Source organism: Mustelus asterias, chromosome 4 (genome assembly GCF_964213995.1).
Source record: "Mustelus asterias chromosome 4, sMusAst1.hap1.1, whole genome shotgun sequence".
NCBI lineage: Eukaryota > Metazoa > Chordata > Chondrichthyes > Carcharhiniformes > Triakidae > Mustelus > Mustelus asterias.
Genome location: NC_135804.1, coordinates 107061411 through 107076747, shown reverse-complemented (window position 1 = coordinate 107076747; position 15337 = coordinate 107061411). Strand labels below are relative to the sequence as shown.

Here is a 15337-nt window from a genome sequence, read left to right as displayed (position 1 = left end):
GCGCCCTCTCCTTCCCTTCTCTATGTATGGTATGCTTTGTCTGTATAGCGTGAAAAAACAATACTTTTCACTGTATACTCATACATGTGACAATAATAAATCAAATCAAATCAAAGATAGATAGTGGGATTTCCTGGGTGCTGATAATAGGGCCATTTCTTCTGATAAGTATTAATCATGAAGGCTTGGATGTTCAGTTCAGGGCACAATTTCAAAATTTGCAGATGATCCAAAACTTGGAAGTGTTATGAATTATGAGGAGGATATTGGTGTATTTCAAGAGCTCCTGAGAGATTCGTAAAATGGATTGAAAAGTGATATATTTTTGTAAGAAGCATGAGGTGAGGTACGGCAATATAAATTAAAGGGTACAATTCTAAAGAAGGTAAAGGAACAGAAGGACTTGGGATATATGTGCACAAATCATTGAAGGTGGCAGGGCAAATTGAAAAAGTTGGTAAGAGATTCATAGGATCCCTACAGTGCAGAAGGAGGCCATTTGGCCCATCAAACCTGCATCGACCGCAATCCCACCCAGGCCCTATTCCCGTAACCCCACATATTTATCCTGCTAATTCCCCTGAAACTGGGGTCAATTTAGCATGGCCAATCAACCTAACCCCCACATCTTTGGACTGTAGGAGGAAACCAGAACTCCCGGAGGAAACCCACGCAGATACGGGGAGAACATGCAGACACCGCGCAGACAGTGACCCAAGCTGGGAATCGAACCCGGGTCCCTGGTGCTGTGAGGCAGCAGTGCTAACCACTGTGCCACCGTGCCACCCTATGGGAACCTGCGCTTTATAAATAAAAGCATCAACTACAAAACAAGGAAGTTATGGTGAACCTTTATAAACCACAGGACCAGCCTCAACTGGAATATTGGAATATCAACTGCAATTCTCCCATTGCGACCTGCAACTTTTCTGTTGGGTCGTGGTGGGGGATGCGCGTCTGCGGCCTTGAACAGGGATTTGCGCATGCGCTGGGAACGCATGCGCATCTCCCAGAGCCAGCGAAAAGTAGCCAGTCAGACCATGCTGGAAACCGGTGGGAAGGCAGGTAAGACATTTAAATCTGTTTTAATCTGTTTCAAATATGCACATTCGGTAATTATCAGGACCTTTCAGGTCCTGATCGAATCTCCCACCCCGCCAGGAGCACTTCATCCCGGCGGGGTTCAGACTAGCTCCCCATGTTCGGGGAACTAGTTGGAAACCTTGCTGGAATGATAGAGGGGGCAATCAGGGCTCCCTGAGGGGTCGGGCAGCGGGGGGTGGTGTCCCTGGGCGTGGGCGCCCTGGCAGTGCCAGCCTGTGCCCCCTGGCACTGCCCAAGGGGCAAAGTGCCCATGTCTGGGGGCACATTGGCACTGGGCATTGGGCAGTGCCAAGGAGTGGGGCCTATTGTGGGCAGGGCCTAGGGGCAGTCGGTGGGGGTGGAGGGTCCCGCTGCCACTCTGCAGACAGGATCAGTCTGGGATGGAGGGAGGGAGCGATTGAGGCAGGGTGGGGGGGTGGTCTGCCGAAGGGGGGAGGGGGCCTGTCTCGCGGGGGGTGTCTGACCCCAGGGGCGAGGAGGGGGTCTGCCGAGATGAGGGAGGTGGGGGGATTGCCACTGCGGGGGGGTAAGACCTGGACATCGGGGCGCTCCAGGGCAGGTGAGAGACAGGGCTCGCCTGGGAATTGCTATGGGGGCCGCGATCGGACCGTGGGGGGTGCTGGAGCGGCAGTACTGCGGGGGTCCCGGGTTGGCCAGCAAACGGGAGGTTGACAGTTTGGGGCCACTGCGCATGTGCAGAGCTCCTGAACTGTCAAACTCCAGCGTGAATAGGCCCTGCCCACCCCGGGTTTTTAATGATATTCACGACTGGGACCTCTTCAGTGTACAGAGTGCGGAGATTCAGGTGAGAAGCTGAATTGACAGAACAGTCGGGATTTAGAACAGTTTTCCTGCCAATTCAGCACTTTTGGGAGAATTGGTTTCATTGTGTCCAATTCTGGGGACTATACTTCACAAAGGATGTCAAGCCTTAAATGATGATACAGAAAAAATTTGAGTGGTTCAAGGGATGAGAAACTTCAGTTACTTGAAGAAGTCAGTCTTGTTCCCCTGAAACCAATAATGACTGAGAGGATATTTAATAGAGGTGTTCAAATCATATTAGGTTAGAAGAAACATCAACTTAAGACGATTGGCAAAAGAAACAATGGCGACATGTAAAGCATTTTTACACGGCGAGGGGTTAGGATCTGTGATGGAAGTCCTGAGAGTGTAGTGGGAGGCAGATCCAAATCTGGCTTTCAAAAGGGAATTAGACAAGCATGTGAAGAGAAGACAAAAATTGCTGCGCTACAGGGAAAGGGCAGTGGTTAGGACTAACTAAATTGCTCTTGGAGGGAACCAACACAGACACGTTGAGCTGAATGGCCTCCTATGCTATACCCATTCTATGATTGTATGTTGACCACCTGTGTAAAGGAACTTTTGGGGGAATTGCTACCAGATATAAGGGACAGACTACAAGCATTGGTTCCCCCCTTGCCACATGATCCTATTTACTTCTAAGGGTTTACAATTAATGCCAATGACCTGAAAAAACATGACCTTTATACTTCTTTGCATTTTCTGTGTTAATGCCTCCAGCATCTTAGTGGAAGGCCTCTCTCTGTTCTGCTTTTCCATTTGGTGTGGTTCACCTTGTGGTCATATCCTCCACAGTCATCAGCAGCGTTTGAATGATGACTGCAGCTCCTCTTTAAGAGGGCAAGTTGTCCTTAAGTCATGCAGACTGGCTTAAAAATGTAATAGCCACACACCCTTCTTGGCCTTTTTATTGTCGAGCCTTTCAGCAATACTAGTCACAATCAGCTGCATGCTGAAATCACTCAGATGAGGATGTAAATAATTACACGTTGTTTGCCCGAGTCGAGTTAGGCGTGGACAAATCATGAATTGTGATGCTGGCAGCCTAAAAATGGGAGCCATCAAAATGTCGAGCAGAACTGAGGAGGGTTAAGTATTGGGGTTTGCCAACAGAACTGAAGAGGGTTAAGTACTGGGGTTTGCAAACACTGAATGGGGAAAGGCAGGCTGGAAATGACTACAACCCACCATGCCCTGCTGTCCTGCCCCCTTCTATATTTGCCCCAACACCGTCTATTCTCTGGATTCACTGCTAACTCAAAGCTGTTTTCAGGACTATAATTGTTCATACTGCCAGCACATACAATAGAAACACATGATTGAAAATTGTTTAGGTTGGCTGACCCTAAAAGGCCATTTTGTGGGTAAGTTGACTTTTTTTTTCAAATATATTACCAGCAGAATTCTCCGGCCGCCCCACTCACGGGTTTCCTGATGGCGTGGGGTGGCTTCAATGGGAAATCCCACAGACAGCGGCACACCACCAAGAAACATGCACTGGGAAGCCGGAGAATCCCGCCCTAAATTTTTAGGTTACACATTGTATGTAGTCAGAAGGCCAAAGATAAAATAATAGTTGCTGAAAAAATACTCATATATTAGAGCAATTTGATGAGGTTCATCTTTACCTTTATTTAATTAGTAGATTCCTTTGACTTGCTGATCAGGACAAGCTGTCTTAATGAACCTTCTAGTTTTATTTAATTAGAAATTTAGCTATTTCTGCTCACAGCTGATTGCAGTGGCTGCTAACATGTTCAGCTGTAATTTGTCATTGTTTTATAATTGCACAATTTGAGTTAATCTATTAAAATTCCAATTGACAAATCAGATGATATATGTACCATATACGTTCACATTGACCTCAAGGTTTGTTTACTGGTATTCTCTCCATACATTTTATGGAAAATTATAATAATTAATAATCTTTTGCCATCTTTAGCAAATTAAAGCTTGCATGTACATCTGTCCACAGCACTATTTTGTAATACCCTGACTTTAAATGTTATTCCTTTTTCCCTCTATTTGTGCGTTGGTTTGCGATCATTAAGGCAAAGGATGAACAGGACAGAGAATGGAGCGTTTCTACGTTTTGTACGCAGGTATGACTCACTCCTAATGAAGAAGATTAAGTTCTGTTTTATCGGGATGTTTCTTCAGTGCTTTTTTAGTAAGTTATATTCAGGCTAACCTTTGACTATCGGCATATCGTTCTACACCATACTCAAAAATATATCAGCAGGCTGCAGGTAAGGAGGAGGCTGTCTTGGACAGGTGCAGGGAGCAGTACTGCTGAGAATAGAAATTACCAGGGACAATTAATGGAGAGTGACACAATAAACATTCACAAAATCTGATTGACTTCAGAATGGCATCAAAAGCTTTGACAAGGCTGAAAGTGCACAGATGACAACCAAAAATAAAGGGAAAGGAAATCCAATATGCAGTCTTTCTGCCACAGCTGACTGACTCTGTCACTGATCTTATAAAAAACCATTTACGGGATGTGGGCATCGCTGGCTAGGCCAGCATTTATTGCACATCCCTTGTTGGCCTTGAGAAGGTGATGGTGAGCTGCCTTATACCACTGCAGCACCTGAGGTGTGGGTATACCTGCAGTGCCATTAGAGTCAGAGTTCCAAAATTTTAACCCAATAACAGTGAAGGAATGGCAATATATTTCCAAGTCCGAATGGTGAGTGCCTTGAAGAGTATCCTCCAGGTGGTGGTGTTCTTAGTTATCTGCTGCTGTTGTTCTTCTAGATAGTAGTGGTTGTGGGTTTGGAAGGTGCTACTTAAGGAACCTTGGTGAGTTCCTGCACTGCATCTTGTAAATGGTACACACAGCTGCCATCTTTTGTCAGTGGTGGGGGGATTGAATGCTTGTGGAAGGCGTAGCATTCAAGCGGGCTGCTTTGTCCTGGAAAGTGTCGAGCTTCTTGAGTGTTGTTGGAGCTGCACTCAGGCAAGTGGAGAGTATTCCATTACACTCCTAAATTGTGCCTTGTAGATGGTGATCAGGCTTTGGGGAGTCAGGAGGTAAGTTACTCGCTGCAGGATTACTAGCCTTTGACCTGCTCTGGTAGCCACCGTATTTATATGGCTAGTCCAGTTCAGTTTCTGGCCAATAGTACCCCCCGCCATGATGTTGATTGTGGGGTATTCGGCGATAGTAATGCCATTGAATGTCAAGGGGCAATGGTTATATCCTGTCTTGTTGGAGATGGTCATTGCGTGACACTTGTGAAACAAAAATGTTGCTTGCCACTTGACAGTCCAAGCCTGGATGTTGTCCAGATTTGCTGCATTTGCATATGGACTGCTTCAGTACCTGAGGAATTGTGAATGGTACTGAACATTGTACAGTCAACAGACATCCCAAGTTTTGACCTTATAATGGAAGGGGGGTCATTGATGAAGTTTCTGAAGATGGTTGGGCCTAGGACACTACCCTGAAGGACTCCTGCAGTGATGTACTGATGCTGAGATGATTGACTGCCAACCAACTTCCTTTGTAATAGGTATGACTCCAACAGGCAAAGTGTTTTACCCCTGATTCCCATTGACTCCAGTTTTGCTAGGGCCCCTTGATTTGCCTTGATGTCAAGGGCAGCCAGTCTCACATCATCTCTGGCATTCAGCTCTTTTGTCCATATTTGAACCAAGGCTGTAATAAGGTCAAGTGCTGAGTAACCCTCACGGAACCCAAACTGCGCATCCATGAGCAGATTATTGCTTAGTAAGTGCTGCTTGTTAGCACTGTTGATGATCCCTTCCATCACTTTACTAATGATGGAGAGTAGACTGATGGGGCAGTAATCGGCCGGGTTGCATTTGTCCTGTTTTTTTGTGTACAGGACATACCTGGGCAATTTTCCACATTGCCAGGTAGATGCCAGTGTTGTCGCGGTATTGGAACAGCTTAGCTAAGTCCGTGACAAGGGTTTGAACACAAGTCTTCAGTACTATTATATTGTCAGGACCCATAGCCTTTGTGGTATTTAGTGCCTTCAGCCGTTTCTTGATATCACGTGGAGTGAATTGAATTGGCTGAAGACTGAAATCTGTGATGTTGGGGACTTCCAGAGGAGGCCAAGATGTATCATCCACTTGGCAATTCTGGCTGAAGGTTTTTGTGAAGGCTTCAGCTTTACCTTTTGCATTGATGTACTGGGCTCCTCTATCATTGAGAATGGGGATATTTGTGGAGCCTCCTTCTCCAGTGGTTGTTTAATTGTCCGCCACCATTCACGGCTGGATGTGGCAGAACTGCAGAGCTTAGATCTGATTCATAGGTTATGAAATTGCTTAGTTCTGTCTATTAATTGCTGCATATGTTGTTTGGCACACAGGTAGTCCTATGTTGTAGCTTCACCAGGTTGACACTTCATTTTTAGGTATGTCTAGTATTGCTCCTGGTAGGTCTACCTGCATCCTTCATTCTGCCAACGTTGATCCCCTGGCATGGTGGTAATGGTAAGGTGGGGTATATGCCAGGCCAAGAGGTTACAAATTGTGTTTGCGTACAGTTCTGCTGCTGCTGATGGTCCGGAGCACTTCAAGGATGCTCATACTCCCTGGTAACTAGTCAGGAGTGTGATGGAATACTCCCCACTTGCCTGGATGAGCACAGCTCCACCAACATTCAAGAAGCTCGACACCATCCAGGACAAAGCAGCCTACTTGATTGGTACCACATCCACAAACATCCACTCCTTCCATCACCGACGCTCAGTAGCAGCAGTATGTACTATCTACAAGATGCACTGCAGCAATTCACCAAAAATACTTAGACAGCACCTTCCAAATCCATGACCACTTCCATCTTGAAGGACAAGGGCAACAGATAAATGGGAAACCACCAAGTTCCTCTCCAAACCACTCACCATCCTGACTTGGAAATATATCGCCATTCCTTCGCAGTCACTACGTCAAAATCCTGGAATTTATTCCCTAACGGGTCAACCCACAGCATTGGGACTGCAGCGATTCAAGAAGGAAGCTCACCACCACCTTCTCAGGGCAAATAGGGCTGGGCAATAAATGCTGGCCAGCCAGTGATGCCCATGTCCCATGAATGAATGAAAAAAAATCAGGGGTCAGTATCAGGTCTTAACCAATAATCTATTAAAATGTAACATGATTATAGTGAAAATATGCGGGTTCATCATGTTTCATTTTCTTACAGTTGTTTTTCCCTCTTTAAAGATCATAGATCAAGTATTAGCAGAACTGGAACCCGTCTGCATTGCAGAGGAGGAATTTATCTCCAAATTTTTTATGTTGACAGAAGACACATTCAGTGAAACACCACAGGTTTTATACTAATGTTCTAAATATTTGCATATTTCTAATGGTTTCATACATATTTTTAAAGTTATAAATGTATTTTCTTTAATTGTTCGACTTCACTATTTTAAACAACAAAGCACTTTTAGAATTTCACATATCCTCAACAAAAACCTAATCATTGGATCTCTACAGTACAGCAGGAGGCCATTCGGCCCATTGAGCCTTCACCGACAACAATCCCACCCTATCTCCGTAACCCCACATAATTACCCTTCTAACTCCCCAAAACTAGGGTTATGGCCAAACAACCTATTCTGCACATCTTCGGACTGTGGGGTGAAACTGGAGCACCCAGAGGAAATCCACGCAGACACAGGGAGAACGTGCAAACTCCACACAGACAGTGACCCAAGCTGGGAATTGAACCTGGGCCCCAGCACTGTGAGGCAGCAGTGCTGAACACTGTGCCACCGTGCCGCCCATTGAAAATCAAATTCTTACATTGAAAAAATATGGGCCGGGATTCTCGCAAAATATTCGGTGCGCCGAATTCACGTAAAAACGGAAGTAACTCTCGCTGAATTTTTTTGCGTGATTTTCAAAATGGATCTCCCACCCTCTGAGCACTGCAGAGTGCCCTAGCGAGATTCATATTCAAAATACAGTGTTGGGGCCTAATCCTGCTGAAGAGGCTGGCAGCACAGTGCTGAGGGGTCACTGTGCATGCGCCGATCTGTCGTAGTGGAGATTGGCGCGTGTAGAGTAGCGCCGCACTTATGTGCAGTAGCCCCGCACTGCCAGCCTCCCAATCACTGACCAGCTGAAACACTGGCCAGCACAGCAACCCCATCGCTGCCACACAGACCCCAGCCCTCCGATTGCTGGCCTCCCTGGACATCTCTGGGCCAGTCCCAACCTCCGCCCGATCCCAACCGCCAGCCCGCCTCGATCTCACCCCTCCTCCTGCAGCCCTGGCCAGCCCCTTCCCTCACTCTACCATGGATCCCTATGCAGAGTGGCAGCAGGACTCTTCACCCCCACAGGCCCTACCCCCTTGGTACTCCCCGATGTCCAGTGGGCAGTTCCAAGGTGCCCCTTGGGCATTGCCACTTTGCTCCTTGGGCAAAGCCAGACTGGCAATGCCTGGGGGCACCCCCTTACCACCCTTCATGGCCTCCCTTCACTCCAGCAGGGTCAGGCCGCCAGCTCCCTATTAGTAGGGAACTGCTGTAAACCCACTGGAGTGAACCACTCCCGGCGGTGGGGGGAGAGGCTAGCGGACCTGAGACTTAAATCTGGGCAGTATTCAAGGTTGACAAGTTTCAAGTAACATTTGTACCACATAAGTGCCAGGCAATGACCATCTCCAACAAGGGAGAATTTAACCATTGCCCCTTTACATTTTTACATTCAATGGCATCACCATCGCTGAATCCTCCACCTTCAACATCCTGAGAGTTGCCATTGACCAGAAACTTGGACTAGCCATATAAATGCTATGGCCACGAGAGTGGGACAGAAGGTAGATATCCTGTGGCAAGTAACACATCCCCTGGCTCTCAAAACCCTGTCTACCATCCACAAGACACAAGTCAGGAGTGTGATGGAATTCTGTCCCCTTGCCTGGTTGAGAGCAGCTCCAACAATACTTAAGAAGTTTAACAGTATCTAGGACAAAGCAGGGAGCCTGATTGGCACTCAATCCACACTCCCTCCCTCCATGACCGATGCACAGTAACAACAGCATGTACCATCTATAAGATGCACTGCAGGAACTCCTTAGATAGCACCTTCCAAACCCACAATCACTACCAGCTAGAAGGACAAGGACATCAGATACTGAAGCAGTCCCCAAAAGTGATGTAGCCGTGGCCAAGTGGTTACGGTGATGGACTCTTAATATATTACGGTCCCCTTGGTCAGGTTCAAATCCTGAGGCTACCCTATCCATAGTTCCCACTAAGTTTAAATTTTGACTCTATTAAAAAACATTTAGATAGTTACATGGGTTCAATGGGTATAGAGGGATATGGGCCAAATGCGGGCAATTGGGATTAGCTTAGGGGTTATAAAAAAAAGGGTGGCATGGACAAGTTGGGCCGAAGGGCCTGTTTCCATGCTGTAAACCTCTATGACTCTATGACTTCAGTCCCGGGCCCGCTAATAAGATGGAAGTAGCAATTTCAATATTTAAATCGGCTCCGCACCAATTTGCAGCATGAAGCTGACGATGCCGAAATTCCGGGGCCCGGAGATGCGTGGAGCACATGGCGACCATTGGGAATCCCACTAAATGATCTCCGCTGATGTCTCCCAGACCGCTGGCAACACAGCGGGCTTGGAAAATCACCCCCATGGATTTTACCACTGAACAGTTTAAGTAGTTGCAATGGCATTTGATTTAGTGACTGCAATTTACCATTCTACATTATTCCATACTAAATTTCTATCGTATTAGATGTGATCAACATTCTTTTAGGTGCTGAAATTTGTTAGGAAACCTTTAATTTAAATATCAGTGACATCCTGATATTGCTTTCTCCTGATCAGTAATGACATCTGAAAGAAGACTCTAATAATCTATCTATAGATCAATCTATAAACTGTTATAAATGGTTTCATCATTGACATTAGCTGAGCAGACCTTGAGCTGCAGACCCACAACTGTACATCATTAAATTCAGCCTTTCCTTTTTTTCTAGTTGCCAGGGAGTAGAAGTGATCTTGTTCTTACGATTAACCAAGACTTAACTGAGAGATTACGGATTTATCGGAGTGCTGCAGAGTAAGTAATAAATATTGTATTGTCGTGCTTTGCTTGGTATAGTCACTTCCCAGCAGGTCACATTGAACAAACATTTTGTTTCCTTTATTTTTTTTTGTCAATTAAAAAATTGAGATCAGAGATGTCTAAAAATCAGTTTTGCTCTAGATCTCATATATATGGAAAAAGTACTATGGTAAGCTTAAATGTATTGTAATTTATTCTATTCAATTATTTGATTTTGATAATCATGTTTGGAAACAAGTGACTTTTGCTCATAAATATTTTTACCACAGTGTCTTCCCAGCCACCTAAATAGTAAGACTGCTTTCAGTAACCATCTAATACCAGTCCTAATGATAAAGGGAAACTCTGGTCAAAGCAATTGATATTGCTACGTTGCACACAATTTTCATGTGTGACAATTGAGTTCTATATGTAATCACAGAAAATAATAGTTTCATTATGGATGTTTTCCACTTGTACACTATTTGGAGCAGTCCAATTAATAACAACCTTCATCAATTATTGTTGACTTTCTCATTAAAAGATAAGGTATTAGCTAGCTGCTCACCTTGACAATCTTCACCTCACTCCTCCCACCACTGACCCAGTGAACTCTGCCAGCATAATAGCACTCACCACCTCTATCCGCAATTCCTCTGGAAAGTCTGTTCACTTCTGAACCAGGCCCTTGTCATCCATGAACTTACTGTACATGTTTGCATTAACATCATGGTCTTGACAGAAATCTGGCTCAGGGATGACGATACCTAAACCAAAATGGAACCTCCCTGGCTGGTTATCCCTACAACCATTTGTTCTGCCATTACCATCACTGTGGTGAGGCCCTTACAACTCAGCTTGTCTCTCCTCCTACTCCACAGACACTTTCTCCTCCTTTGAACAGCTTATCTTGTTATACTTCTCTCACTCATTGTCATCATTCTCTACTTATCACCCAAGTGCCACAAATATTTTCTCACAGAAATGTCTTCATTTTGACTTTCCTCCCTCAGCCTCTACACATAGAGTGACTTTTTATCCTTAGTGATTTCATCCTCAACCTCAACTCATTATGCTCTCTCTCTTGCTAGAACACTGGCTTCTTATTCTCCTTTCATCTCCCCCACATGTAAACTTCCCAACCCATATTGACAGTCACCTTTTGAACTTGCGACCTTGCACACTCATCATATCAATCACAGATAAGGCCATCTCAATCACTTCTTTTTTTCACTCTTAGCCCTTTCCTTTCTAACTCTACTTTCTACTGCATCCTCACCTCCATGTTTGAGGCCACAGTTCTCCACTAAAACTATTACTCGCTTTCACACTGACCATCTCCCATTGCAGTTTTCATCTGTGTTCCCTTAAGACCAAGGGATGGAGACTTGATTGGATATTATGCCATTCATTGCCAGATCTTGCTGAACCATTTTAGGCACTATTGGATATTACTCTTATGCGTTAAAACTGTTGACTATTCCTGAATCATCCTGAAATGTAAAGATAACTCCAGCCTTTTCTTCTACTGTGAACCATTGTCATGAAACCATCTCTCCTGCCTTCACCTTTACTTCCCACAATAAGTGTGAGGAGATCATGAATTTTCTTGTTCACAATATTGAGGCCATCCGATTAGTTACCTCTGTCACTTCGCTCCATTCCCCTTTCCCACTGGGTTAAACCTCTAAAGCTCCCCCCTGTCCTTCCTCTGAGCTCAGTAAGAAGTCTCACAACACCAGGTTAAAGTCCAACAGGTTTATTTGGTAGCAAAATCCACAAAAGTTTTGCTACCAAATAAACCTGTCGGACTTTAACCTGGTGTTGTGAGACTCCTTACTGTGTTTACCCTAGTCCAACGCCGGCATCTCCACATCATGACTTCCTCTGAGCTTGCATAATTCTCTGAGCTGAGTTTGGAGATGCCAGTTTAGAGGGGGGAGGGAGCTAAAAATAATAGCCCACTGGCCTGCATGCTGGTTCCCTCACACTATCCTGCCTCCATGCCATTTTGCGGAGGCGGGGTCAGATAGAACTACCTGCCCACATGCAGCAGGCATGAGACATCATCAAGAGCCTAATTCAAGCCAATTAAAGGAGGCCAACTGGAACTTTCCATTTGGCCTCCAAAGCCCCAAAGTGGGCAGGAGCCCGTTTAAGTGCCTGGAGGCAAATTCCCAGTGTTGAAGTGGAAACTTTCCTGCTTCTTGACTGTGATAGAAAAACTCAACAAAGTTCGTTCCGACAAAACAATTAGTATTTATTTACGAGAGACTGCATGCAGTATTGGCTGAAAACTTGAGTTCAGAGAGCAGTTGGTACAACTTGCTAATTCCTCCTCAAGTCCACAATTACACAAAGAATCAGTTCAGTATTTATACATAATCATTATCAGTTTGCGTGACCAGAGCATATTCAGGAATTCGATTAGTAATAGAATCATAAGCAATGTCATTAATCATGTCATAACTTGCTGACCTCCTAGAACTCTTTGTCTCATCATTCATACCCTTTTCTTGTCCTTTGATGTAACAGAAGAAGGTCGGTGACTCCGTCATCCCTGACCTTATCTTGTTTTATTTACTCATACAGCCTTAAGTTATGCAGAGTCAGCCTTGCTTCAGGCAGATCGTACCTTACGAGCCTGGTGGAGTTCTTCGAAAATGTGACTAAACACGTTGACGAAGGGAAGGCGGTAGATGTGGTTTATATGGATTTTAGCAAGGCGTTTGATAAGGTCCCCCATGCAAGGCTTCTCGAAAAAGTGAGAGGGCATGGGATCCAAGGGGCTGCTCCCGGTGGATCCAGAACTGGCTTGCCCAAAGAAGTCATGATGTGGAGATGCCGGCGTTGGACTGGGGTAAGCACAGTAAGAGGTCTCACAACACCAGGTTAAAGTCCAACAGGTTTATTTGGTAGCAAATACCATAAGCTTTCGGAGCGCTGCCCCTTCGTCAGATGGAGTGGTTATCTGTTCTCAAACAGTGCAAACAGACACAGAAATCAAATTACAGAATACTGATTAGAATGCAAATCTCTACAGCCAGCCAGGTCTTAAATGTACAGACAATGTGGGTGGAGGGAGCATTCAACACAGGTTAAAGAGATGTGTATTGTCTCCAGACAGAACAGCCAGTGAAATTCTGCAAGCCAGGGAGGCAAGCTGTGGGGGTTACTGATAATGTGACATAAATCCAACATCCCGGTTTAGGCCGTCCTCATGTGTGCGGAACTTGGCTATCAGTTTCTGCTCAGCGACTCTGCGCTGTCGTGTGTCGTGAAGGCCGCCTTGGAGAACGCTTACCTGAAGATCCAAGGCTGAATGCCCGTGACTGCTGAAGTGCATCCGAGTTGTCTACTCGGCCAACGTTGTCTACCTGATACGCTGCAAGAAAGGATGTCCTGAGGCATGGTACATTGGGGAAACCATGCAGACGCTACGACAACGGATGAATGAACACCGCTCGACAATCACCAGGCAAGACTGTTCTCTTCCTGTGGGGGAGCACTTCAGCAGTCACGGGCATTCAGCCTTGGATCTTCAGGTAAGCGTTCTCCAAGGCGGCCTTCACGACAGCGCAGAGTCGCTGAGCAGAAACTGATAGCCAAGTTCCGCACACATGAGGACGGCCTAAACCGGGATGTTGGATTTATGTCACATTATCAGTAACCCCCACAGCTTGCCTCCCTGGCTTGCAGAATTTCACTGGCTGTTCTGTCTGGAGACAATACACATCTCTTTAACCTGTGTTGAATGCTCCCTCCACCCACATTGTCTGTACATTTAAGACCTGGCTGGCTGTAGAGATTTGCATTCTAATCAGTATTCTGTAATTTGATTTCTGTGTCCGTTTGCACTGTTTGAGAACAGATAACCACTCCATCTGACGAAGGGGCAGCGCTCCGAAAGCTTATGGTATTTGCTACCAAATAAACCTGTTGGACTTTAACCTGGTGTTGTGAGACTTCTTACGTTGCCCAAAGAAGGCAGAGAGTGTGTATGGTTGGGTCTTTTTCTAATTGGAGATTGGTCACCAGTGGTGTGCCCCAGGGATCTGTTCTGGGACCCTTGCTGTTTGTCATTTTCATAAATGACCTGGATGGGGAAGTGGAGGGATGGGTTGGTAAGTTTGCTGACGACACAAAGGTTGGTGGGGTTGTGGATAGTCTGGAGGGATGTCAGAAGTTACCGAGGGACATAGATAGGATGCAAGACTGGGCGGAGAAGTGGCAGATGGACGTCAACCCAGATAAATGCGTCGTGGTCCATTTTGGCAGGTCGAATGGGATGAAGGAGTACAATATATAGGGAAAGACTCTTAGTACGGTAGAGGATCAGAAGGACTTTGGGGCCCGGGTCCATAGGACTCTAAAATCGGCCCCGCAGGTGGAGAAGGTGGTTAAGAAGGCGTATGGTGTGCTGGCCTTTATCAGTCGAGGGATTGAGTTTAGGAGTCCGGGGATAATGATGCAGCTATATAAGACCCTCGTCAGACCCCACTTGGAGTACTGTGCTCAGTTCTGGTCCCCTCATTACAGGAAGGATGTGGAAAAGATTGAAAGGTTGCAGAGGAGACTTACAAGGATGTTGCCTGGATTGAGTGGCATGCCTTATGAGGATGGGCTGAGGGAGCTCGGTCTTTTCTCCTTGGAGAGACGTAGGATGAGAGGAGACCTAATAGTGGTATATAAAATGTTGAGAGGCATAGATCGGGTGGACTCTCAGAGGCTTTTTCCCAGGGTGGAAATGGCTGCTACGAGAGGACACAGGTTTAAGGTGCTGGGGGGTAGGTACAGAGGAAATGTTAGGGGGAAGTTTTTCACACAGAGGGTGGTGGGCGAGTGGAATCGGCTGCCATCAGTGGTGGTGGAGGCAAACTCAATAGGGTCTTTTAAGAGACTCCTGGATGAGTACATGGGACCTAATAGGATGGAGGGTTATAGGTAGGCCTAAAAGGTAGGGATATGTTCGGCACAACTTGTGGGGCCGAAGGGCCTGTTTTGTGCTGTAGTTTTCTATGTTTCTATATTGTACCAAATAGCTGACCAATTTTCCCATCATGCTATTCCTTAGTTCGTACAACTTCACACCAGTAGCAAGCGGGGAGGGAGGCAGGGGAGCCCTTCTTGCCTGCCTCGGTGCAAGTGCAGCCCAGAAACCACCCATTAGAGGAATACCTCTCCACCAACCATCACCACCCCCACCATCACAGTGGTGGTATGGCTCCAAAAGCCATTTTTTAATGGTATGGGGGTGGAGAGGAACTATAAAATTAAAACCTACAATATTGCCACCATCAAATAAATTTCAAAGAGTCAAGAATACATACCAGTCTTTGAACTCAA

At 45.8% G+C, this 15337-nt stretch overlaps 1 protein-coding gene across 1 annotated transcript in view; it reads left to right on the top strand.

Moving 5' to 3' along the window:
* The window catches only part of LOC144492920 (exocyst complex component 1-like), a 98171-nt gene that overhangs the window by 66809 nt on the left and 16025 nt on the right, over positions 1-15337 (top strand). Inside the window, exons 11-13 of the mRNA XM_078211546.1 lie at positions 3981-4031; positions 7138-7245; positions 9924-10006. Coding sequence (XP_078067672.1) covers positions 3981-4031; positions 7138-7245; positions 9924-10006 — 242 coding nt within the window. The remainder of the gene's footprint in view (positions 1-3980; positions 4032-7137; positions 7246-9923; positions 10007-15337) is intronic.